Source organism: Hippichthys cyanospilos, chromosome 9 (genome assembly GCF_059441005.1).
Source record: "Hippichthys cyanospilos isolate Australia breed blue-spotted pipefish chromosome 9, RoL_Hcya_1.0, whole genome shotgun sequence".
Classification (NCBI taxonomy): Eukaryota; Metazoa; Chordata; class Actinopteri; order Syngnathiformes; family Syngnathidae; genus Hippichthys; species Hippichthys cyanospilos.
In genome coordinates this window covers 13,916,924-13,942,776 of record NC_142377.1, presented here as the reverse complement: position 1 = coordinate 13,942,776, position 25,853 = coordinate 13,916,924, and the positions used below count along the sequence as shown (strand labels likewise).

General features: G+C 40.1%; 1 protein-coding gene across 3 annotated transcripts in view; it reads left to right on the top strand.

Moving 5' to 3' along the window:
* srgap2 (SLIT-ROBO Rho GTPase activating protein 2) overlaps positions 1-25,853 on the top strand; it is a 56,567-nt gene that overhangs the window by 8,109 nt on the left and 22,605 nt on the right. For 2 of the 3 annotated variants that reach the window (XM_088423335.1, XM_088423334.1), the window contains exon 2: positions 24,794-24,986. In XM_088423335.1, coding sequence (XP_088279461.1) covers positions 24,794-24,986 — 193 coding nt within the window. Of the gene's footprint in view, positions 1-22,747; positions 22,855-24,793; positions 24,987-25,853 lie in introns of those variants that run through there. The other variant, XM_088423336.1, reaches the window with a different exon arrangement.

Genomic DNA, 25,853 nt, shown 5'->3' with positions numbered 1-25,853 from the left:
GGAAGTCTTATTGTCGATGAGGAAAAAGTGCAATGGTAAGCTACTGTGAGTCAGAGTTCCTTCTCGCAATGTCGGAGAAAATCACCTTGCTCTGATCTGATATGACGCATGCAGAAGTGCACCAGCAAACCAAAGAGTACCAATCAGGAATATTTTGATCTTTAACAGACTTACTTCATGGAAATGGCATGGACTAGACCTATACTGTAAAAATAAGATGAGGAAGAAAAAAAAACACTTTTTGACCCAATGTTTTACTTTCTGGGGTGTTCTGCACAAAACAACCCCAAAAACGGGTCATTATGCGCAAGACAACCTCAAAATATGGGGAAAGGTGAGTCAAATTGCGCCAGATATTGGGTCGGTCCTTTTTGACGCATGAATGGGCTATTTTTTTGACCACAGATGAACGTGTTTTCATATTTTCCAAAGTTAAGGAAAAACATAATTTAGCATTTTCAATACAAAAAAGGCCTCTTTTTTAATAACTAGATGGACATAAAAAACAATTCTATTAATCAACAAAACTATTGACAGATTTATTAATTATCAAATGATCATAAGTCATAGTCACAGAAGCTTGGACTATCTTCGACTATTATGGCTAAATGTACATCTCAGTTCATCATTAAACTAGCATTTTGTCTCTTCGAATGTTCCGAGCTCCTGTTTTCTCAACAGTGTCATTATTTGCATTATGTGTGAACACCTCTTACTTACAACTCCAGAAGATAAAATTGCATAACATTATCAGTTTTAATTTTGGCTCCTCTGCTGTACAGATATTACCAAAATAAAGGTATACAGGTTTTTGCAACACAATTCCGCAATATGTGTTTTTCCAATTGATTTGCTCTTAATTCGAAACAAATGTAGTGTTCCCGTCACTTCGCCAAATTAGATTTGCTGATACCCGCAGAAGGACACCCTGTTTAACTCTAGCCTACCACCTGAAGGGCCCTCATAGATCCCTGGTGTTGTAATTTCCTCAACAAATGATTAAATAATAAGGTAATATAAAAACAATAGAGATTTTCATTCTTCAGCACAGTGAGGGCATATTTTTTTCCTCTAATAAAACGACAAGGGAGGACAGTGTCGGGTCTCCCTAATGGCATTCCATTACCAATATAATTATCATTTTTATTGTGAATAACCCATGGCTATATAATAAAAAAAATTACCCTTTTAGCCAGTGCAACAGTACAACAAACACTCAGCAAGAATGTGAAAAGCTGTCGATCCCTTCCTCCCTCACGCCCATTATTAATCTTTTTCTTTCTCTCTGCCCACATTCAGTGAACAGTCGCAGCATTGTGAAAAGAACCGCCGGCCCTCTAGTCATAATTTTGTTTTTCTCCTTCTTTCTGTCACTCTTGTCTCCTTCCTTTCCCCTCATCATGTTTGACAGTGGCGATGACGTGTGACACACACACAGCCTCCTGTTGCGCTTCAAACCGGCCGTCCACTCTCCACACGTGCAAACCACATTGTCGGCCGCGGATGTTTGTTTAAGTTGATGAGATGAGAGCATCTTAAAGAGCAGATGGGTCTATATAAAGACAGGGTGGGCGATGACAAAAGACTGGCCATATCCTCTATGAAACAATCAGTACTGGAGCAGAACACTGTAAATAAATAGCAAAGGGGCCAGGTGAGGGGAGCGAGAGAAAACAAGTGTAAGAAAGGCTGGATAATGTTCCCGCAGGACGCCTGAGGATACGGGTTGTATTTGAACAGCCCTCAAGAACAAAGAGGGGAGGAAGGAGCTGGACTTTGGAGCGAAGCAAAGGCTGCAAAATGAAAATAATTAAAAACAAAAAGATCTCGTTTTAGCCTTCTCGCTCCCCGTCTCCCCTCTTGGTCCCTCCTTCCTTCTCCATCAGCAGCTTGCCTATGCACGCAGGCACACTTGGTTGCTACGGTTACAAGAATTGCCCCCATTTTTCTGAGTTTGCAAAGGAGCATAGAGGAAAATGAGAGGGAATAATGTAGATTTGTCTCCCCTGTAGGTCTTGTGGGTTAATCAGGTTGCCACATGCACAACTCTAGTTTCAAGCCTTCGAGTAAGGTTCTTCCTTTGATTGTCATTGTTTTTAGAGGTGCGCGATTCATCAATAATATATTTTTAATCGTCAGTTAATTGCTTAAAGACTTACAATTGTCCAAATCTTCAGGATCCTACAAGTAAAAATTGTGAGATTTCTTGAGTACTTAATAAGTTTGAGTTGTTGTTGAATTAAAAAAAATATATTATGTTGTCCTTTTTGCGCCTTTACCAACTAAATAAGTAAAAAAAAGAAAAAAAAGAATTTTTTTTTGCAGTTATCTAAAAAAAATGCTCTCTTTAAAGAACAGATAAAATTTAACTTTTTAAAAAATACTATCATTGATTCATCAACAATAATAATCGCTCAATAAATCATCAACTAATACAATCCAAGGTACGTATTTACAGTGTTTATTGATAGATTTTTCAAATAATTTGGTAAAGCTCTAAAAATAGCTGGCACCGAATCTCAAATCCCAAAGATTGATTCCCTAAAACATATTTATACGCCTTTAAACACCTTTTCAAATAGCTGGCACTGAATGAGTTAAAATAATCGTTGTTTTTTTTGTTTTGTTTTTTTACCCCTGGTGTTAAGTGCTATTTATTCATCTAAGCCTGTGTGTGAATATATTTTATGAATACGTAAGCGTAAAGCTGTATTGTGCGACTATTAAAAAGAGAACGTCTGTATCGCATTATAAGTAAGCAAATGGCTGCACTGCACCCCACCATTCACCTCACCTCTCCTAATGCTGTTTTAATGAAGCCATTCATCAGCTCGTCTCAGTTGAAATCTGCATTGCACACACAGCCTCGTACTCGCTCGCCTCTTTTCTTCTGCATAAAGTGAGGACACAGTGTTCTTCCCCCCCGGTTGCCATGCGGATGCACCACTTCTGCTGTTCCCAGCATCCACTCTGCTCTAGTGAGAGGATGAGTCTTTCCCCTCTTCTCCCGGTGTTTGTTGCCACACACGCCGGCTTGTTTTAAGTGCTGAGACCGAGATTTGCTGCTAAACTGTTTTGAATGAGAGAAACATGTTGGCGTTTGCTTTCTCCCAATGCATGAACACAACTCCCATATGGTACTATAGGCTAGTACGGGCTGAAGCTATGATAAGTCCCATCGCTTGGTTAACAGCTCAGTGCAAAGTAATCAAAGCCGGCATAATCAGCAAATACCTGCTATTTGTCCAATTATTTTTCGTAGGCGAAGGGCCATCATCGCCAGATTTAATCGGTCGGCTGATTTAATCGGATTGGCCCTGAAATAAGTCTTCTCACTGATACTGACACCCAGTATCAGTGGTCTCAAGACCGCTCTTGAGACCAAAAGCAAGTTTCCCAAACCCAGAGAGGTGCTGATCTTTTGAGCCACTCCTTGAAAGCAGGCTGAAAATGAGGCAAGTTTTAACATATTTCAATGACTGTGCCAGCTTGCAATATTGAAACCTCTTGTTTAATTCACTGATAAGTTAACACGGTAGTCATCGTGTACCCTTGACAGTACTGTATTGTACAGTACTGTACTTTCAAGCAATAGACAAGATGAAAAGGAGGGTGGGTTGATCACGCTCACCTCATCGCATCATGGAAACTTTTGCTTTTTCTGCCCTAATGTTCCCTCACTTTACAACTTCAAGATAAACGTGTTGAACTTGAGGATGAGGTCGTGCATGCAGGTTAAATTGCACAAAGTAGATCTGACTTGGGTTTCAATCAGTTCCTTAATTGTTGTTTGAGGAGTTTATTGCTCGCATTAGGGCAAGGCCACGTTGCCCTTAACAAGTCAAAAACGGTACAGTGTATCACACCGAAATGTAACTTATTGATACACTGTGGAAAAAAAAATGCATCTTAGTTAATGCTATTTTGGTAACAGCCTCTAGGCAACGCGGCGGTTCCTCATGAATGTGGTCAAACTCGCCTTCAGAGGAAACATTTCATGTGCTCACTCGTCCTGAGCCTCATGTTTGGATGTGGGTGTGGTAAGCATGTTTGACTTAAATATTTGTTTGTGTGTCAAACTAGCTCGTCAGTGCAGGTGCCAGGAGGGCTATTAAGGAACTTGCAGCGCATACCTGAGGCCCGATATTTATCTCGCTGATTTTTGCAGGCGCCTGTTAGCGTTCGCTTGCTCTTGTTGCTGATTCTTGTAAGCATCGCCATGGGGTACTGGTGTTTTGTGTGTGTGTGTGTGTGCGCCGCATGTGTGAAGGACACACTGAGAAGTGCTTGTCTTTTCTCATGCATGTTTCAGTGCATCCTCAGGCAGTGATATAAATGTGCCATCAAAGTATTTTTCGGACACTTGTATGATAGATGCGATAGGCATCATCCACCGATCGAGGGAAACCTGTTGACATTTGGTCAGTTCATGCTGAAGAATCACATACACGGGTATAGTAATGTGGTTAGAACCTTTTTTCAATTAAGTGAAATATTTTTGGAGGGCCAAGTACCTTCTAACAGCAAGTTAACAAAATAAAAGCATACAAGGGCTAACATTAGCCGCTAGAAGCAAGTGCACACTTTGATTCTCACTTCCTGACACAGTTTAAACTGAACACTTTTTAACAAACCATGCTAACTCAAATTTGCTGTTTCAGTCAGTACGTTTTTCTCTTGAGACCAAAATTTAAGGAGAGAGTTGTTATCGCTATAGCAATTAACAAGAAGTTGCTACATGTTTCAATTAATTTGCTCTTAATATGAAAAGACAAAAATCTACAGTTGCTCCTACATCATTTAAAAGGATTAAATGGATTTGTTAAAAACTGTTATTTTGTGTTGTCAAAGACACATTTTCATAGTTTTTGTTTATGTTTTATTGAAAAGGACTGTTCAAATGTCTGTGCCACCACTACCAAGTGAGCTTTCCAGACGCTCTTCAGCATTTCTAATTCGTCCTGTCTGGAGCGCTCCCTCTTTTATCTCTTCTTCCATCGTAAAGTATGCATAATTCATATTCTTTACCCCAGAGTTGTTTTACGTCGGTAAATAGCGCAGTGCGTGGTGGCCTGGCGCTCGTTTGCTGCTTCTGAGTTTTACATCCGCGACCGTGGTTAATCATATAATCCCCACAAAATACCTGCTGCAGTCCTTGGTTAGAACTCCAACTGCAGTAGTCAGTCATGTGGAGTCTAATTTAACGTATGGGAGGAGCTTCTTTATGTAAATAAATGCCACGCTGATATCAATGAGAAGCTTCTTTCATTATTTGCAATGTCATTTTCATACCAGAGATGTTATCACATGTGCCATTGTTTAAATTTACTGAGTACGGGCTGTACAAAACAGTAGCGGATAGATGTTTTCATGTAGTCCTTATACAGGTCGTTTTGCCAAAAATCCCAGTAAAAGCACATCGGTTGAGCGTTGTCTACATAACAAAAACGCTGAATTGCAATCTATAACTTATTCCATCATCCCTGGCAGCAGAATTACCTTGGATGAAGAATTTTGCTTTGTTTTTGAATAACTGGACAAAATGATGCTTATATATTTAACATTGTCAAAAGGAAAAGCAATATAAACCGACTGTTAACGACTACTTTTTACAGCATTTATACAGGTTAAAGTTTCGTCTAACTCTAAGCAGGAAAAAACCCCAAGTGCGTCAAAGTGCCTGAAAAAAAGGGGCCAATCCTTATTTTACCACAATACAGTTCACATGGCAAAAACAAATCCTTTTCCCTTGGGTCATCTGCGCCCCCCCTGGCATCGCCTTGCTACCCCCCCAGGGAGGCCCGCCCCACTGTTTGAGAAGCACTGCACCAACCCCACTGTGAAGGCTAGAGACCATGTGCTTGCCCACACTGTGGGACTCCCCTCTCGGATTACGGCCTTCGCCTATCCCATCACTCTCTTTCCAATGCCGAGCTCCCTAACCCCCCCTCTCCTTTTTTTTTTTCCTCGACATTCCGACTCAGTCCGTGTGCTTCAAACAGAGGGGAAATGGGAACATCCCTCCCCTTTCTACATGCACACACACATACTCATTCCCAATGTGCAGTGGCCCATGCGGAGCAGGAGTTGTATGAACTGACAGTGACATGACCCATGCAACACGTGGACCACAACTTGATGTGCACTACCACAATTCCATTGATCAGATATAAGATCTGGACAAACAAGTCTGCTTTTAACTTTTTGGAGACATTTGTTTTTATTTGAACCCCCCAACTTCCTCCAAATCAATTATCATCAGCCGATTTGAGCAGGACTCTTTAGACCTTTTACGTGCATCCATAATACACTTCTTTCATTTCTAGAGTAATTTACCTGGAGAAATGACATGCCTCTCATTTAGTTACGTAAGGGTCGCGGCTTTTGTTTTGGTTCAGTATTAAGTTATCATTGATTGTTCCTTCACCTGTGCAGTGTTATAAAGAAATCAATTGATTGCCGAAACATAATATATCACATTGGCTCAGACAGCTACTCAATAAACAAAATATTTATTCTTGTCTCTGCCAAGGTGTTGTTAGCTATGCAACAATTGGTTGAAACTATGAAGCGGCAAGAGATAGATCAACTAAGAAAATTTTTGTTCAATGTGTTAAATAATGCATGAATCTTAGCTACTCAGTTCATTCAAGTGCAAGAGGTGGATATTAATCTAAAGTATTGGGTACACTTTGGGATGGATCCAAATTAGGATTGTTGAGGCTTGCCAGAGGAACGTTTGTGTCATTTAATGCACTGTATCAGTACGAATCTTATTGTATATGCATCTCATTGCAGTGTATGTAGTTCTACACTAAATTCTCATAAATTATTTTGATAAATTGACTTGTATCGGATCTTTTATTGGAAAATAAAGTCCATCTGCTTGGCTGCACATTGAGTCTCTTTTGGAATAAAACAAAAGAACTTCGGGGTTCAAGGATCATTGCCCTTTGGCACAATGTACTTTACCATCAGTCACCTCATTTCATTCATGACGGCAGAATCAAGAGGCACAGCATTTTACTATACCCGCCCTAATTACCCTTTTTTTTTTCCTTTTCTGACTCATTCTGTTCCCACTCCCTCCCTGTCATCCATTTCTTTCTCTCAGAAGACAGTGGTGTTAAAGGTGGCAGTGTGTGACACACAGAGCCCTGCATACAGCCACTTACTGTGTTGAAAGGTTGCATTGGGTGGCAACATGATGAATGTGTGTGGGACTGGTGTCATGCGCTGGTGGGATTCCCGCTAAGGAATGTTGTGAATGCACTTACAACGTCATTAATTAAATACTTTTAGCCACACGATGAATTATTTGAACCAAAGAGTAACTTTTTAACAATTGATTTACAGTTGAACCCTGCTATCCGTGTGGGGAATAGGTATCAGGGCCAGCGAAAATGTGCCTATAATTGATGCCCACTGAAATAAATTGGAAGGACACAAATGTTATTTTATTTAAAATGTTTTGATTAATAGGCTTATGAATGGGAAATTGGTATTTTCTCCTGCCATAAACCATCATCACAGTTAACAACCCTCTTTTATTTTGTAAAAAAAAAAAAAAAAAAAAAGATGAATCTTAGATTAAGATTCGGAGTTGGCTATATTTATTTTAAATTTAGACACCAATATTTTCCCTTTGACTGAAAACGAATATCGACTCTAAATTTGTTGGTTATCATCCTCCTTGACTTCTAAAAAGGTGTTGTTAGAAGCCCCAAAAAACAAATGTTTATCTGCTTATATGTTTTTGAATCAGAAATGTACCAAATGATTCCTAAATGAACACATTTTTCAGTTAATGAGTTGAGACATGCCAAAAAATCTTTTGTTCAAGTAAATGAGAAACAAATTCAACATTAATCTTGTTTTCTACAGTTGGCATACGTAATGCTGCTATTGTTTAACTGCACAACACGCTGACACTTACTGCCTATTGTGTCCAGCGTCTTTGTGAGCCATAATGGTCAGGAGAGCTTACAGTATGTGGTGAGTCATGTCCCTGCCTGTATCCCTCTCCATTGTGTCCAGCTCTCGCTGTGTAAGACAATGATGGCTACTGTCCCTCCGGTGTCATAGCTCACATACTACACGGTCCATATGCACGCTGCAGTGCTGGCGTCGGCCCAACTTCCACAGCATAGAGGCCATTTTGAGTTCATGAATTATTGTCTTGTCTTTTCTACGAGAGGGAGAATGTGAATGGTTACTAGCAGAAGGGAGAATGGTAGAAAGATGTGGAAGGGTTTTTTTTTTGTAAAGGAGGGGCATTGAAGGCGAAAAAAAAAAAGTAAGCTCTCGCCTGAAGTGAGCGAGCGAGGAGTGTTCGCCTGATGTCTTTGAGTTTGGAGCGTCAGAACAGCGGGAGTCTCCCAGATCAAACAGGCTTCCTCTGTGGATAAGAAAGAAAGCCGGGCCAGCGGAGAGAGAGAAAAACACTGGCTGCAGAGAGATAAAGCAAAACATGACAGCCTTTTGTAGTCTCTCACAGTTTAACAATAAACTGCAGTAATGACTGACTCACTTGTCTACTTTACCTTGTTTTGCTCTCTTAATGATTTGACTGTGGGGTATCTGTGAACAGGTGTGGGCCACATGTCTTGCTCAGGCCTTGTTTGACCTTTGACCTCTTCTAATCTCGGCCTTGGCTGCGGTCAGAAACATGTTACATGCTCAATTATTCAGTGTGACACGCTACCTCCTCAATGAACTCCTAATAAGCATCTCATTATTACAGAGATTACATTCACACCACTCAGAGGCAAAGATACGACCAGCATCCTCTTTGAAAGCATCCTTTTTACCGTAACGTCCCTCAAGTTCTCATGGGCGCATGCGAAAAATTACACATACTCACAGGGTGTATGTGTAATTTAGGGGCATTATGGTAAATGCAGCAATAAACACTTCTCCTCTTGCTATCCGTAGCTATAACAAACATGGCGACCTCCGGAGGGGTTTCACCCCCCATATATTATCATTTAATGATAACTAGACCTAAGATTATATTTAAATGATACTGTTGGTTGTTAAGAACACATTTATTTGCAAGATTTTAACATTTTATCATTTAATTTAATCATTTTTTATGAAAAACAGTCTAAATCTTACACAGTGTCACTTTAATGACATACAGTAATGAGAATTTGCGACTTGCTTTGTCGAGTTAAGGTTCACTACAGCATCAGCGAGTCACTCCCATAATTTGTTTATCACAGTCCTTTGATGCCTTTCCGGACTCTCCTTTTTTTTTTTTTTTTTAAATAACCAAACTTTGGTGTAGTAGTGGTTTGATTTTGAGGCACTTCCCTGGAAAAATAATAAGTTGAGGTTTTTCGTATTCTATCAGCCTGTCATGTTTAAAACCAAGAATTGTCCGGGTTTTGTATAAAACATTTTACACTCCTTGACTCTTTTATTTCCTTCACTTTTTTCAAAACAAAAATTGTATTTAAAGAAAAACTGAATATGTAATCTCTTTCTGGAAATGTAGTTTTTCTGCCACACTGACTTCTATTTCTACTTTTATGGTTGTCATCACTGGTATCATTTTGTGGTAGCATAATGGTGGTTGGATCATTTGATTTTTGTGCGACTAAAGGAATATTTTTTCCCATAATGTTAGTTGAATTCCATATGGCATTCCAAGATCCACATTTTGCTCTCTGCTGCAGTGGTCTGTTTTCTTGCTGCCCTGTCTCCTGTACAATAAAATGTGTCTCCTGCAAGGCCAAAAGCCACATGCTGAGAAGTAATTATCAGATATCTCATACTATCAACTCTGTTGTTGTTTCCAAATTTTGTTCTGGCTGATGTCAGTGTGGCATGGTTTTAGAATATTCTGGAGCAATTTGAAGTAAGAAACTGCCTGAAATGGAGGCAGCTGAGCCCAAATTGTATGAGCAATGTCCATGCCGTCTTGAGCCTGAGCAATGGTCATGTTCTTGTCGGTACCAGACAGCTCTGCGTACGTGTATTATGCATTTTTATGATGTGGAGATTACACCAAGCACGTGAAAATGTTCCATCTTTTCTCACTTCTACTGCTCCAGCATTAATAATTCAACTCCATGTTGTAGGACACACGGCGACCGCACTGCTTTCCGTCCGTCCCATTTTCCCATCTGCTTGTCTGCTGTCTCAGCTGTCCCTCCAGAATCGGTTGCACCTCTCAAGTCTTTCTCACACTTCCTGTATTCCAAAGTCTTGCTTTCTGTTTTTACAGGGATTTCATTCCTGATGTGTCCACTCCCCGTCTCTCCTTGTTTTCCCTTTTCTTTTCAAGCCTCTCCGAGGTCATCGCAAAAGGCCATGGATTTGAAGCTTGAAGGAAAGGGTGTGACCGCCCACATTAGAGCAACCTATTGTGTTGTATACACCCTTTGAGTCCTGTCTCTGATATAGATGATGTGGGGAATGTCAGACTTGTGGCATTCCACTTGTTTGAGATTTTGTGCTATCAAACTGTCCATTGCCAAATGCAGATAGCTTTGTTAGCGTTCAAGGCGCACCAGGCGCCATCTTCCCGTGGCGCCAAGGGAACAACAAAGATCTCAGGAGTGGACCAAGGTTTTTAATCTGAAAGTCTTCCTGAAGAAGATTATCAGCAACCCTGGGAGCTGTCTTTTAATTCAGATTCTCTTTTGAATCTTTAAAGTCTCACAGAAGGCTGAGAAGTTTTCACTAGGTTGACTATTTAATCATGGAGGCTTTGCCTAAAGCGTGTGCAAATGAACACAAGTGGGTGTGTTACTCATTACTCCATCTGTCACAAGGTGAAATATAAACCAGGATCCAGTTTAGATGACACATCCGTGTGGTGTTATGCTTGGCAGAAGCCAGACTGAAAGGTTGTCAAGCAGGTTAGACTTGAGGTCAAGTCATACTTTGGTCCATGTGACGTCCACGTTACCACTGGGTGCGAGGATCCACACTGGTTCTCTGCAGTCATCCTTTTCAGGGTTCGTGGTCACACAATTCATCTTCGTTTTACTTGTCCTCCTTGTCAGAGACGAGACACGGGATCTGTTTGTTTTCACAAGGTTGCCATCTTGATGAAATACACACGTGTGATGCACTTGGCTCTGTACCTTTATTGATTAACTGCCCACTTTGACATGTTCTGTTATGATTGAACCACATGCTACTGAGTTGTGGAATAAGTGTTGCCACTAGTTATGGGAAGATGCCTGTTGTGGCCCATGAGCTGCTGACATTTGAGCTGCTGGGACAATTATGCGGGTGGTATGCCAGGACCGCTAAGGGAGAACGTTTGTTATGCCTGAGGAGGAAAAAAAAACAAAAAAAACAATAGCGTGTATGTGTTTGTGCACTTTAGCAGAGCAAATGCTGTTTTCACCATGCAAGGTCGCTCTCAGAATCACCTGAGGTGAGTGTTAGTCACCCTGCATCAGTTTACAAACCCATAAATAGTAGAGGGAGTGTTTACCCCCCTTTCCTTATTAGCATTGTGGTGCTTTCTAAGCAAAGGGTGATTTCAAAGCTTGCTCAAGGCTGATATGAATCTTCTGTATTGTTGAAATTTGAGATACACATATTAGCTGGAGCTATTCATTATGGACAGTATGGTCATATTTCACCTCATATTGCCCTACATCTGATGTTTGAAATGGGCCGCTATGTTGCGGTACTTCATACCAGCACTTAGCTGCTTGCATACTGGGACTGTTTACGATGTACCAGGACTTCAAATGGACCCACATAATACCTTCTAAATAATATCTTCTGCGTCAACCCTTTTGTAAGTTGTGAGTGTTACGTTTAATTGTGATTTTTTTTTTAAATCGTACAAGCTAAGTTCAATCATTCCTAAACACAATTTCAACAAATTTTGCTAGTCATCTGCCATTGTGGTCGAAAATGCAAAGGCTGAGGAGAGGCTGTGTTTCGATACAGTTGCCTTCATTCAGTCATTCATTTTCTTTCACTAACCACTTCACAGTGGTACACACCTGCACCATTCATATGTGCAGCAAAAGGGTGAATGAACACATAAGAAGAAACTTCTTTGGAATATATGTTGTTAAAATACTTTTTAGTGTAATGTGATTATATGTAACCTGCTCTGGCTAAATAGTTTAGTGTTGCATAAAATACAATAATAAACACTTTTGCTTTTGTGAGTTCTCCACAAGCTGTCTATTTTCCTCTACCGGCAGCCCAAAACTTGACATTGTAGTCAGAAAGTATGAAAATAAGTGATAAGTGAACAATTGTTATAGTCAACATGCTATCTCGTGCCTTTTTTTTTAGCTTACTTACAAGTGTCACTAGGAACTCAAAAACCTCAAAAAACCCCAAGAATCTTCACCTCTGTCATTTCACATATGATTTAAATAGATGCACATAGCAACCAATAAAACCTGAAAATACACCATAATGTGAAAACAACACGTAGTATTGCATGGATTTAGGATTGTTTGGTTTTTTTCATTCTCATTATTTCCTGGCCAGTTTTCCATGAATAATATGCAGTTGAAAGCTGTAAAATGGAATTTGACCTCAGATTACTGCAGTTCACATTAGAAACAGCACAAATGCTCAGTGTTCATCTTATTGTACGTGAACTCGTATCATTAGGTCCATGTGTTAGAGTAAGTTGTGTTATCCAGGTATGACAGCACTATTACAGTTGTTTTATTGTAATAGTGAAACATTTTAAGGAATAAGAACAAATCTCCGCTGAGGCTTTGTCTGATTTTTTTTTTTTTCCCCCTCCCCTCTGTTGTTGCAGTGGTTGTTTTATGCTGAGGTGCAGTGTCTTTCCAGAGTCTTTCCTTCAAGCCTTTTCATACAGCTTGCCCCACTTTTTAATTCCCCTCATGTCAATGCACCACTTCCAAAGATGCTCTGGTGGGAGCAGCAAGGAGTGGTGGATTTCAAGAGGTTCTGTATCAAGATGCTAAATATGATCATCATAAAAGGATTTCTTTTTTTGTCCAGAGTTATGGTGTATTTAAACATTAAGCTGCATGAACTCCCCAGGTCTGTGATAGTACTTGTTCTCCATAGAATAACAGCAGATGGGGTGGGGCTGTTATCATCTCGTGTGCTCGATTTAGCTGTATCTAACATCTACAAAGGATTGCTGTAAGAGGCTGTTACTGGTGCACAATGGCATAGTATTGGCATAGCTACTCCAAATGGCTGACCCTCTAATTGTCAGGTTTATCGTCCAGATCACACACATTTCTTGGTGAATATCCTAATAACTTTAGATCAAAGTTGTAATTATGTATATTTCTAAAACATGAGGGAAGGGTTTTTCCCTTATTCATGATAGGACCGGCCGATATGGCCAAAAAAAACGAATCTTGTTTTCTTCAATCATTCTCAACGATTACGATGTCAAAACAATTTTAACGGAAGAAATAAACGCAACATACATATATTGAAAGCTTTGATTTACTATAAATCTTGTGGAAAATATTTAGGAAAAAATCATTAATACTGATATGTTTTAATAAACTTAATTTACATTTTACATTACATGGCTGTGAAGGAATTTGTCGCCGAAAGAAGCTGTGGCATGTTGTGTGTCCGAATGAAAATATTCCCTTCACTCATTGTCTGCCTATGGCATGCAGATACGCATCACCACTTGACAGCCATCAGCAGATACGACCCTTTGAGTCTTTCTGCTCCTCACTCTATCTGCCTTTCTAGCGTCATGTCCCCTGGAATGTTGCGATAAGAATTTCTGCCCATATGAGCAGACACCAATTGGGATGTCAGATACACATGCGTAGTTCTGCGCATTTAGTCTTCCATCTGATTGAACTTGCTCACAACTGTCGGCTTACAGATGGAGACTTCAACACACAGTGTCGCATTCAGACAGCTGGTAGTTTCCTCCAGCAGCTTCTTGCTGACGAATCAATTTCTGCGAGAAATAAATGACAGCCGTGGGGTAAACATGGAAAATTACTATTTAATCTACCGAGCCGGAGTTGAATGCCATCCCTCATTCAAGTGGAAATATGGCTAAAATTAAATGACGAATGGAGTTAGGGCTGACCCTTGGCCCGCCAGACGACGCGTCTGCTCTCGAATGGCGTCCGCTCCCACCCATCACGACTTTCATTTCATCGCGTGTCTTATAGATGAACGCTTTAATGCTTGATGTGGAAAAGGTTGAGGCTCACACACACACACACTCCCACAGTGCGACAGACAGACACACTCAGCGGGCTTCTTCCCATGCTTGTGTTATGGATTAGTCAAATCCCCTGACTGGCTGCTAAGCTGATTAAGAAGGGTGTTATGCACTGGCCATTTGGAAACACTGGAAAGAGTGCACACATAAACATATAAATGAAAACACACACGGTGATGTGGCTCAGCTTAATATTGTCTCCCATTCGCATCCAGGATGGTATAATAAATGTGAGCAGGTTTTGCCAGGTTATGATACTTCATCGAGCCTTCCCAGACAGATGGCGCTGATCGCTAAAAGGTCGTGGTTTGCATCCCCTCGGCAAAGTGTGTGTGTTTGTGTTGGTGTGTGTGGGTGAGAGACTGAGCGTGACAGAGATGGAGCCTGTTGGAAGAAATTGAAGCCCAGATGGCAGTGTCCGTCAGGGACAGGAAATTGAGGTGACACCAGGTGGATGGTCATGCGAGCATCATTATGATTCTCATTTTATGACCAATTAACTTGTGAGTACACTATGGAATGAACATGTTACTGAGTGTTTCTTTAAAATAATGAGGGGGATTATTTCTAGGGCTGGAACTGATGATTACTTTAGTAATCCATTAATCTGTTGCATATTTTTGAATCAAGCCTTTCACTGCCAGGCCAGTAAAAATGGATCCTGGTCGTCCAGAGCCGTCATTGGCAGTGAATGAGTTAAGTGTTCTTCAGTGAAACGGCACGTTAAGTCAATTATTTACTGCAAGGGATACATTTTTATTCTGCTTTGTATGCCTCTAACATATGAGGGGTGTATGAAAAGTTTTAAGCTTCAGAAAAACTAAAAGGAATGAAAGATTTTTGAATATTTATTTTTCAACATAGTTAATGGTGCTGAAGCTAAAAGACAATTATTATCGCCAGACAATCAATTATCAAAAGTAATTCTCTCATTAAAAACTAGTTAAAACTAGGGATGCCATAAATGAAAATTTTTAGAATCTGTTCTCTTGATAATTCCATCAATATTTTATACACCAATTATTGTTTACCTTGTTTTGTTCAGTGATTTAAAAACAAACAGCAGTTAAGCCGTAAGTGATTGATATTGTACTCCACTTTTTGGAACAGATTCTGTATTTGGTTTGGTCATCGTTTTCCCCAAATGTAATCAAATTTTTACTTTGATTAAACACTAAACGATATTCGAGGAACTTTCATGAAGGGTGACAGACATCCAGATAATTCCAGTTTAGAGGCTGAAATTTGAAGAATTCAATAATTTGAAATTCAACTCTGGCTCTAAACGATTATTTGTTTATTACATCAGCTGGCGAATAATTGGATAAACAACGAGTTGCCTTTTAATCATTAAATTTGATAGCGCTACCCCTGTTTCTTTAAAACAAAAATTAGAAAATCGTTTATTATTTTAATAATCAAACAGGTATCTATTCCTCTGAACTGGTCACTAAACAACTGCAGCCCCCCGCCCCCCTTTTTTTATATATAAACAGTGAATTTGTTGGTCAAAGCCTTGTCCACATTATTTTGCCTCATTTGCATTCAAATCAAAATGTGATCATTTAACAAGCTGCTACAAAATACAATTCCCTCCCCCAAATTTCAATGAAAAATGACCAACCGAAATGTGAGGCTGAATCTTATTTGGAGTCTGTAAATCTTAGTGAGATGCATCCCTCTCCTTAATCCCCCTGCCAAGAATGGGTTAGTAGAGCAGGCAGGCTCTGTAAGTGGGTGAGCAGTTAGTTAACTTTTGATAAGCAGCCCTTTTCATTATTCATAGAAAACCCCCAATCCCTGTTGTGAACCCCCCTCTGCTACCGTCAGAGAGGAATCAGAGCATGCAAGGGCGCAGGAGAGTGAAAGAGTACATTCAGCAAGCCGCAATACTCCTGCCTGGGCTGAAACTGATCTGAAACTAAGTCGTATTGTTCCAAGTGTTTTATACCAGTTGGTTGACACGGGAGACCGACCTGTTCCTAGTAGCATTGCGACCTCTGACCCCCTGACCTGTGGCCCTATCTCGGGCAAGGAACCTTAGCAGGGAGCCCTCACAGCTTAGAGCCTGGCCAACAGAAGCTTCAACACCCTTCCTAGTGCAAACATCTCATCTTCCACTCGGGGAAGGGTCAATGACTTCCTGGACTGGTCACCAAGGTGAAGAGAAGCGGGGAGGAATTTGGGCCTGTTGATGTCACACCCCTTTTGTCGCTTACTCTTTGTCAGCATCCATTCTGCTCACTCCTGTTTAGGGCTGCCTGTCATGAGCAGATACTTTTGGAACTTATTATTCTGTCGATTATTCCGTCGATTTAACATGGAAAAAAAATATTGCATTAAAGTGCATTGCAAAACCAGTTGTTGCTCATGTAGATTTCAGTTACAGTTCAGTAACTCATCAATGTTTTTGAAACCGAATCAGTCAATGCTTCGCTCACAGTTTTCCCAAAGTAAAATCAAATGTCTTATTTTGATTAAACACAAAATATAATCAAACTCAATTCATTGATGACAATTTGCTCTTGTTCTAGTTCTGAATGTTTAGATGGGATTGGGTTGCTGTTCGGTGCAGCTGTGGGTCTAGATCTAGTGGGATACTAGGCCGTTGGCCACCCAAAAATTGCTAAATTACTTGCCCGATCACATTTAATAAAAAGCTGTTCTGTAGAAGTTTATTATATTGACTTGAAAATATAAATAATATGTCATTGCTTTCTTAACCAATTATTGCTTGTTTAATACATTAGCCAAGGAATTTTGAAGTGGCCCTTGCATCCTTCCATTTTTGTTGCACCCAAACAAAAATATTTGGACAGCCCTGCTCTAAATGATTACTAAATGAACCCTGCTGTAATTTTTACAGTTATAGTCCTGTTTAAAACATTTACATAAAATGCCCAGCAAAATGTTGTTGTTTTGAACTCTTGCAAATTCATCACTTATTTGTGAAATTCTGTTCCCACCATCCATTTTACATTCCACTGCTCATCACTGGTGTAATTGGTACATGGGAAGTGTTTGTTTGTGGTTCTTACAAGTTCCAGCTTTTGTTTCCTTGCCCGGGGAAAATTATCTATTTGTATCAGTTCTCCATTATGATAAACCAGAACTAACAAATGCACTAAACCAATTCTGATTAGAACTTGTGAAATTCCCCCTCGTTAGTTATTTTCCTTGGTTGTAGCACAAATGAAAATTCTCCACTCCTCCATTGTCCTCGTCTTTGCTTTGCAAATAATTGTCGGCTGCTCTGGTCTTGACACTTTGGCAAGTTTTAGAAGTCACCGCACTTGTTAACTTTCCTCATTAAGACAACACTGCGTTTCCTTCAGATGGTGGGATTCGGGTGACAGGCTGCATGGCTTTCACCCTGTGTGTGTGTGTGTGTGTGTGTGTGTGTGTGTGTGTGTGTGTGTGTGTGTGTGTGTGTGTGTGTGTGTGTGTGTGTGTGTGTGTGTGTGCGTTTTCAGAGGAAATCAGTAGACCCAAGAAAAAGAAATTGGTTGGAATGGTTCCATTCCAGCAATACTTTTCCCTCCAACACTTACTGTACTGTAATTCTATCTTTTGCTATACTCCCCCTTCCTCATATACTGGTGTGTGTGTGTGAGTGCGTATAAAGTGAAGTAGTATTAGTAAGGCATGTCTGGAACTAATAGATTCCACCCTGCTTAAGAATCCTTTTAGGAAATACTACCTGCAACCTGAGGCTACCGACCCATTCAGTTGCTTTGGAATTGCGTCCAATAGGCCAACCTCATACACGACAGATAATATACATTCTTCATTGAACCAGAAAAGCCAAAGTTGAGTTTTTCCTCTCGTATTAGTGCTGCCTGCTTTCCTTTACCTCTGCTCATCTGAACCCACAAACAGGCACAACTCCGGCCTCTGCGCTCATGCTTCCTGTAGTTGTTTTAGTATAACCCTCCCATGTGCTCCCTATGGGCGATGAACTGCTCCCACTGACTTCCTGTTTCTCTGTCGTGGCTTCCTGCGTAGAGGACTGAACGAACATATATTTCACTGTGACACGACCACCCTACTTTACACCGCTGTGTTTTCCCGTTTGTCATTGTATTTCTTTCATTCTCCAGAGAACAATGGCCCATGGTGGGATGACTCAAGGCTTGTTAACACTGGAGGGGGGACTCGGTATGCTTGACTGTGCCAGTGTTTCAACTTTAAATTGAGGGGAAAAAATGAGAGATGGTCTCATAGTTTTGTGATTTTTTTTTTTTAAAGCAATTTGTTTTTATACCTTACCTCGATATAAGCAATCAAATGAAAATGTCCATGATGTTTTTTGTTTACCAAGAAAGCTCACAAGAAAGATAGAAGTCCATTTTTTCTCCCATTTTCAGCATGCTTGTGAACATTGACTATGCCTCGCAGTCGAACATCAGATAGGAACCAAACATACATTTTACAGTAGCAGGAAATTAATATTTCATAACCCACTCAGACAGGGTCCAAATTGTCCTAAAGCTAGTGTCGCATTGCTGTCAGATTATGTGTGTTGAGTCCAAGCCCAGCGTGTCTTCAGGTAGAAGGAGTGCTTTAGGCAGTAAATGTGTCTCTTGTGTCGGTGCCAATTTAGTGCTGCCGTCACTTCTTTGCATCTATTCGAATTCTCTAAAACCAGCCATTTACAGCGTGTTGAGAAATGATGCATTAATACTGTTTGGCTAAAAGCATCAACCGGACGCATGATGGCGGATAGATTGATTGGTCAACCGAAAAAAAGATGCCTTTTTCTCAAGTCATGTTACAGAGAGAGGAACATCCATCCCGGGCTCCACCCAGACTGTTTATGTGACAGGCCCTTTGGCAGAGCCTTTTTTTGCCCCAAAATTTCTAACCGCACGCTAGCATGCGGCATGTCTGACTGATTTGAGGCAGCAGCCTTAAGTCCCAGACTTTAGGAACGAGTAAAATATCTTGCCAAAGACAATAGACCGTTTTTCAGTTCCATGCAATTTCAAATCTTCAATTGAAAACAAGGTCTGCATTCAATCACATTAGAAATGAATGAAATTATACAACAAAAATAGCATTTAGTGTTTATCCTGAGACCCACACAATCAAATGCGTATGAACTGCACCAAATCGCTGCTTCTATTTTCATTTTCCTTGCACGGGGCCATTTTAAACAAAAGTCATCAATAATGTACAACAAATGGCTCGGTAAAGTTTTTGAGAGTGAAAACGGTGGCACTGAAATATTCTTTGCAGATTACTACTTAATTCGAGACCTTGCTGTTGAAATAAATTTTCTGCGGCGGTTTTCTATGCCTGGAGACAAACAGATCAAAGGTCATGTGAAGGACAGCAGATGTTTGTGTGACCATTATAGGCTTTCAATATCCTCCCGAGACCCAGCCTATTCATTTGTTTCCATTGTTGTGTCCATTTGATTTCAGCAAGACATCAAAGTTAATTGCATCCGACTAAAGGTCAAGATGTCCTCTACTGAGTACACTCGGACTCTTGCGACCCAAAATGTTGAGAGAGCCATCTTAAACCTCAAAAAAAAAGAAAAATCTGTATGTGGCCGCAAATAAAATGAAAGCCTTATAGATAAGCCTAATAATGATGACAACACACGCTCTAAGTGCCTACAATAATAAGCCTTAGTGATTAAATGTTTAAAATGATCATAATGCAATGATTAAACGCTCAATGGTGTTTTAAATTTAACCACCATTACAACATTAATGTATAATGTTTCGTTCAATTGATGAAATTACAGAAGTACAATAAAGAAATCTGGATTTTGTTGTCATTTTTATTTTGATGATTCAAAAAAAAAAATGGAAGGTCACCCTCAGACCTGAGCAACATAAAATAATATCCCTATGTGTCATTCAAAATATACTGTATACTGGAAAAAAAAAATGAAATTACCGGTACTGAATGAAAAAAGCCAATTTGTTACTATGACTGAATTGTGTTCTTACCCGCTGAATGTGACTTCTGTTTTTGGACATCTCTGGACACCATGTTTCTCTTTCTCCCTTTGAGATCCATGGCCAATATCAAACGCTCACCGTTTTGTTTTGTTTTTTTGTTTTTTGTTTTTTTCCAACAGCCACCTCCCTGACAGTGTGACAAGCTGAAAGAAACACGCATTACAGACTAGGCAAATGTTTTTGTTCAAATTTAACATTTTGTCTACAAATTTCTACAGGATTAGAAAACATTAATATATAAAATATATATTATAAATTATATTCCCCACCATTTAATCCATTATGATTTTTTTTAAAAAAGCTACAAGTAGCCACTTGGGTGGCGCTAAAGAGCCGCACATGTGTCTCTAGAGCCATGGCTTGCAATCTCCCGATATAGACCAAAAACTAATGTCCACTACGTTGAGATGATTGATGAGATGAATTTCAGGGTTTGGTTTGTGCTGCCGGTGATTGACCTGGTTACGCTGACATAAACTCGGGGGAGCAGGAAAAAGAGAGCCCATAGGTGCGCATCAGTAAAGCAGAATCCCAGATCCAGTTTGCAAGACCTGCTCTCATCTGCCTGGAAAATGTGACGGGGCTTTCTGGAGGGGGTGGAGGCGCTACATTCCACTTCACATCCCACTTCTTTCTGGCTGAGGGGATGATGACCATTACAGAGGGACGGCATCGACCTGCGCTGTGAGGGTCTCGCCTCCACTCTTTTGTGACGTGCCTGTCTATACGTGGACAAAGATGAAAAGGATGACTTTTTATTACGCAAGGAAATTTAGCCCAACGGCCAGGATCAACAGCGGGTAGTATAGAGAGCTCAGAGTTCCCAGCGGTTGAGTCATATAGTCATAGGTTTTTGAAATCAATGTGCTTTTCAGAAATTCCTCCATGTGTTTCAGGGCTTAGATGAAATTCAGCTTCTTTACACTCGCTTTATGAAAACCTGGGACCCACATGGGGTCCCATGACTTCATTCATTGTGTCGTGCAATGCATTGTGTGAACAGAAAAGTATTATTATCATGATTATTATTTTTAATAATATATCTACTGTTGAACCCTGCTATATGTACTAGGCCACCGCGTGATTAAAAAAAAATATATATCTGCTTGTAATTGGCATGCATTGTAATGAAACAAACACTATTTTAGCCATTATAATTTTTCTCTCCCAAAATTGCATTGGCCTAAAAACAATAAATAAATAAATAAAAATTGATGGCTCCCTAATAGTTTCTCTGAAAAACTCTCATCTAAATATGGAATAAAAAGTGGAGATGAGATACACTTTTTTTTTTTGTTCTCTGATCAGATGGTCTTTGTGTAGCTTCAGAAATAAGGAAGTGGAACAAAAAACTAATTTTCATCTTTTACTCCGGTCTTAAAACTGTACTTTGAGCTCACGGTCGTAAATGTTGTATGTCACTCCTAAACCTGATTCTCGGTATCCACCATTTATGATTGCGGTCTTCTCTTAGGAGTTCCTGCTTTTCAGTTGCTGTGTTTGTGCAGTGTGGTATGCGTTGTTGTTGTCGTGTGACAGTTAATTACAAGGCTGTCACCTTGTGGTTCTGTGGTCGCACTCACAAGATGCAGGACTATGGGCCGACTCCATCCCTGTCATTGGCGGCGCTTTGCAGTCACAAATATGCACACACACGCACACATAGGCTTGTACGACTATACTTGTGAGGACATCCATTAACAGAATGCATTTCCTAGCCCTTAAACTTTGCTGTCACAACAAGCTTGTTCAACCTTCACTATTGCCCTAACAGTGTTTCTCAAATAGGGGGGCACAAGGTGATGCCGAGGGGGGGTGCACGGATGACTCCAGGGAAAAGGCTTTGTTTTTGTCATGTGTAGTTGCAGTGGAATATGAATTTTCATCTTTGATGCACTTGGTTATTTTTTTCAGTTTTAGACTAAGCTGTAACCCGTATAAACGCTGTAAAAAATATTTAACAGTTATGTGTGGTGATTTTTTTTTCTTTGTTAATGTTAAAAAGGATACAGGTTTATGTACACTAGTCAGTTCGTTGAGTGGGTGGGGTGGGGGGGTGGGGGGGGTTGAACTTTTCTCTTTCCTAGGAGGGGCCTGGCAAAATATAATTGAGAAGCACTGCCCTAACCGCAACCAAAATCCAATTCAAAACTATATTCTAAAAGCAAGTTTTGACGTTCAAAAAGAGTTCTGAACTTTTGAGGACCAACCTAAACGTACTCACTTCTCCAAAATCTCTTCACTATGTCTCTAAAATCTCACAGGGGTCCTCACTAGTATAGTCACACAAAAAAAAATGCATCTTGTCAAAGCAAATACCAACAACAGGTTATTGGCTCAGTTGTTGACCGTGTGTGTGTGCTTGTTTTTTTTAATGTGAGTTGGCCTTCACTGATGGGTGGCAGCATTTAGGCCTGTTTAAGACTGCATGCAAGACAGATTGCAGATAAAGCGTGCGTGTGCAGGCACCTTTGGAGATTCCACTTCTCTTTGTGGTAAATGAGGAACTGCATTCTCAGCTATAAAGCACAAATGCAACATCAAAGAGGCTCTTGGCTCAACTGACAGAGGACTCTGCCAGAACTGCGTGCAAACGTGCGCTTGGGTCTGCGCTTGTGTGTCGGGGAGCTTGATGCTGAACAGGAGCCAGGATGGAGGGCAGAACACGTTGTTTCCTCTACGGCCAACACTGTAGAGGTAGGGCAGCTGTGGGTCCGCTCGTCGTGACTGAACAGCCTGGGATGTGTGTGTGTGTGTTTGGGGTTTGTTGTTTCTTCGCTCTTGACAAGGATGCACGTGCAGCGTGCATACAAACTGTTGGCAGGCGGCTAGGAGAGCATAGCATTAATCTGTCAGCTGTCGGCTCTGATCCATTTATCATTAATGTGTGCACGTGAGTGCACGTGGCAACTGGCTTCCTGTAACAAAGCTGCATTACACGCCATTCTCCAGAGGAGTTTTTCTTTGTGATTGAATACATCAACAAAGTGCACTCTATTAATTAGAAACCAGACTGGGGGCGGCGTGGAAGAGAAGGTGGACAGGGAGGAAATGGAATGTGATCAGCTACGATTAATATTTGCGGAACACAGAAGGAACTAGAACTAATGCTGTAAAAAGATTACTGAAAATCTGATTAATGAATTAAGAGCTGTAATTATTTGATCTAATTAAACTTTTTAATATTGCCTAAAAAATCAGAGATAAGCCCTAACTCAAATGAGAGCAATTAATCTATTATTTTGACACACCTACCATATTTTCCACACTATTAGGTGCGCCTAAAAGTGTTGAATGTTTTCCAATGCTAACAATGCAGTGCATAAAACCACCAGTTTTCATTTTTAGGGGACAATAAAAAATTAAATAATGTCATCGCTATGTAAATCCTTCAATTTTCAAATCTGCATTTCAGTTATCAATCTATTTTTTACATTTAAAATTTATTTGTTAAAGGAAGCGCGCTTTTAAAAATAAATCCAGAAACTGTTTTTGATCAAATCAACAAAACATTATCATTGTTTTGTTGCCATTCCCTTTAGCGTAGCTCCATCTAGTGGAGGCATAATGCAACCCCCGCCACTTCTGTAGCTTCTATTCTCTGCTCCTTATAATGCGGTGTGCCTTATGTATGAAAACAGTTTGAAGGTGCACCAATTACTGTGGAAAATATGGTATATTTAATGTAACCCTTTTATGTAGTTAGTGAAACAGTCCTTGAGACTGCTCAGTTATTCTGTTCCACCAAGTGGTAACTGGTTGCATACTCAGTGGAGAGTAGCTAGGAGCCATAACTCGTGCCCAGTCGCTCTGCAAACTGTCTCACTCACTCGAGCCAATGTTCAAGCTTATGTGTCCATCCTGTTTTTGACATCACAGACATGCTCATAAAACAAATCTAATAAAAAAAAACTGTCAGCAACTATTTACAAGGAGCGCTGCAAAGAATGTTGTAAAGTCTGCCTCGCCATCGCCCCTGTACTAGCTAGTAGCTAGTATCTGCCACTCATGCAAAATCTTGATTTCTCAGTTTAGCTATGATAAATATTTACATATTCACCTCTAGTTTCCACATATATTGACAGATTCCAACTTGTGTAAGATTCAGGTCATTCGGTATCATTCCACACGCTTCAGTTTGTGTTTTGTTTTTTGTTTTTTTTCATTGATCTTTTCACCCTTCCCCCGCAGCAGCATTTTCTCTTTAGTAAAGTTAGTTTAGTTAAGCTTATTAGTTTTTGTAGTAAAATGTAATTGTAGTAAAATCTCCTTTGGCAGTGGGATGTGCATATTTATAATTTTGACCTCAGCGGTATTAGTGATAAAACATATGGCGAAAGGATTTTAAGTCTGATGACTGCATTGCTATAGTGATGACAGATATCAAGCAGTTTCTTCCATTGGAAATAATATAAATGATAAGTTCCATGGTCACTTAAGTGGAAACATTTATAAACTTTGGGTAAACAAAGACTATTATTCTGGAGACAAAATGGCCTGACAAGATACATTGATTTGTCATATGCCACAAATGGCTTGAGGGATATTTATTTGATTTTCCACTGTACAATATTCTTATCTGATATCAAGATCATGTTAATAATGTCAAAAAACTTGTCCCTCCCTGCCCTGACAGAGATTCGAGCCCAGCTGGTGGAGCAGCTAAAATGTCTGGACCAGCAGTGTGAGCTGCGGGTGCAGCTGCTCCAGGACCTGCAGGATTTCTTCAGGAAAAAGGCAGAGATTGAAATGGACTACAGCCGCAACATGGAAAAGCTGGCCGAGCGCTTCCTCACGAAGACACGCAGCACTAAAGACCATCTGCTCAAGTATGAAAACGAAAACCACTTGGCTTTTATGACTCCTGTCAAAATGGAGTCATCTGGCATTTTTTGTTGGCGAGAAATAATTCTATTGCCCTTTGTTGCCCGGACAACTATTTTTTGTTACCAATGAATGTTCAGGTCTACTGTCAAAGGTTGCCAAGATACGTATCCAAACTCAATCACATGCTAGTTAGTTTCTAAACTTCTGGTTTATCATGAAGCACACTCATTTTACTGGAGTTAAAGATGCCTGGAGGCCAAGGGTGCCGTCTATTCTGTTTCCTTATATTGCTATCATGTCGAGTTCCTATCAGGAAATGACAAGTTGTTAAAACCGTATATTTTTACAGCCCCTGACAGACACACACATCCTATCAAACATGACAACTTCTTAAGTCACTTGAGGTTCCGCTCCTTGTTTTGCTTTTGACTTGACATTATTCACTGTCTAATATATATGCATCGCATGCTTGCCCAGAATGAATCTGTGGTAAAAATAATGCACAGCACACTTTGGCCAAAACTACTGAGACTTGTGAGGAAGCAAAGACCATCCATTTCAAATTGATTGTGAGACATGACAGTTGATTTCAAAACAGCCAATAAAATTCAGCTGATAATATCCAGGGAGGGCTGGGAATGTCACAAGGACTAATCGTAGTTTTTGTAGCGCTTGTAAAGTTCCACATGATCATTTTTCTGGTTGACATACTCCCCTCTTTTTATTCTGCTGTTCTACCAACATCTGACGCGGGTGCCATTTTGGAATTTCAGCTATTTTCTGGGTTAGTGTGCCCACTAAAAAGTGGCTTTGTGTGTTCTGAATATGTGATATGTGAATTTAAACACAATAGTGCACCACCGCAACCG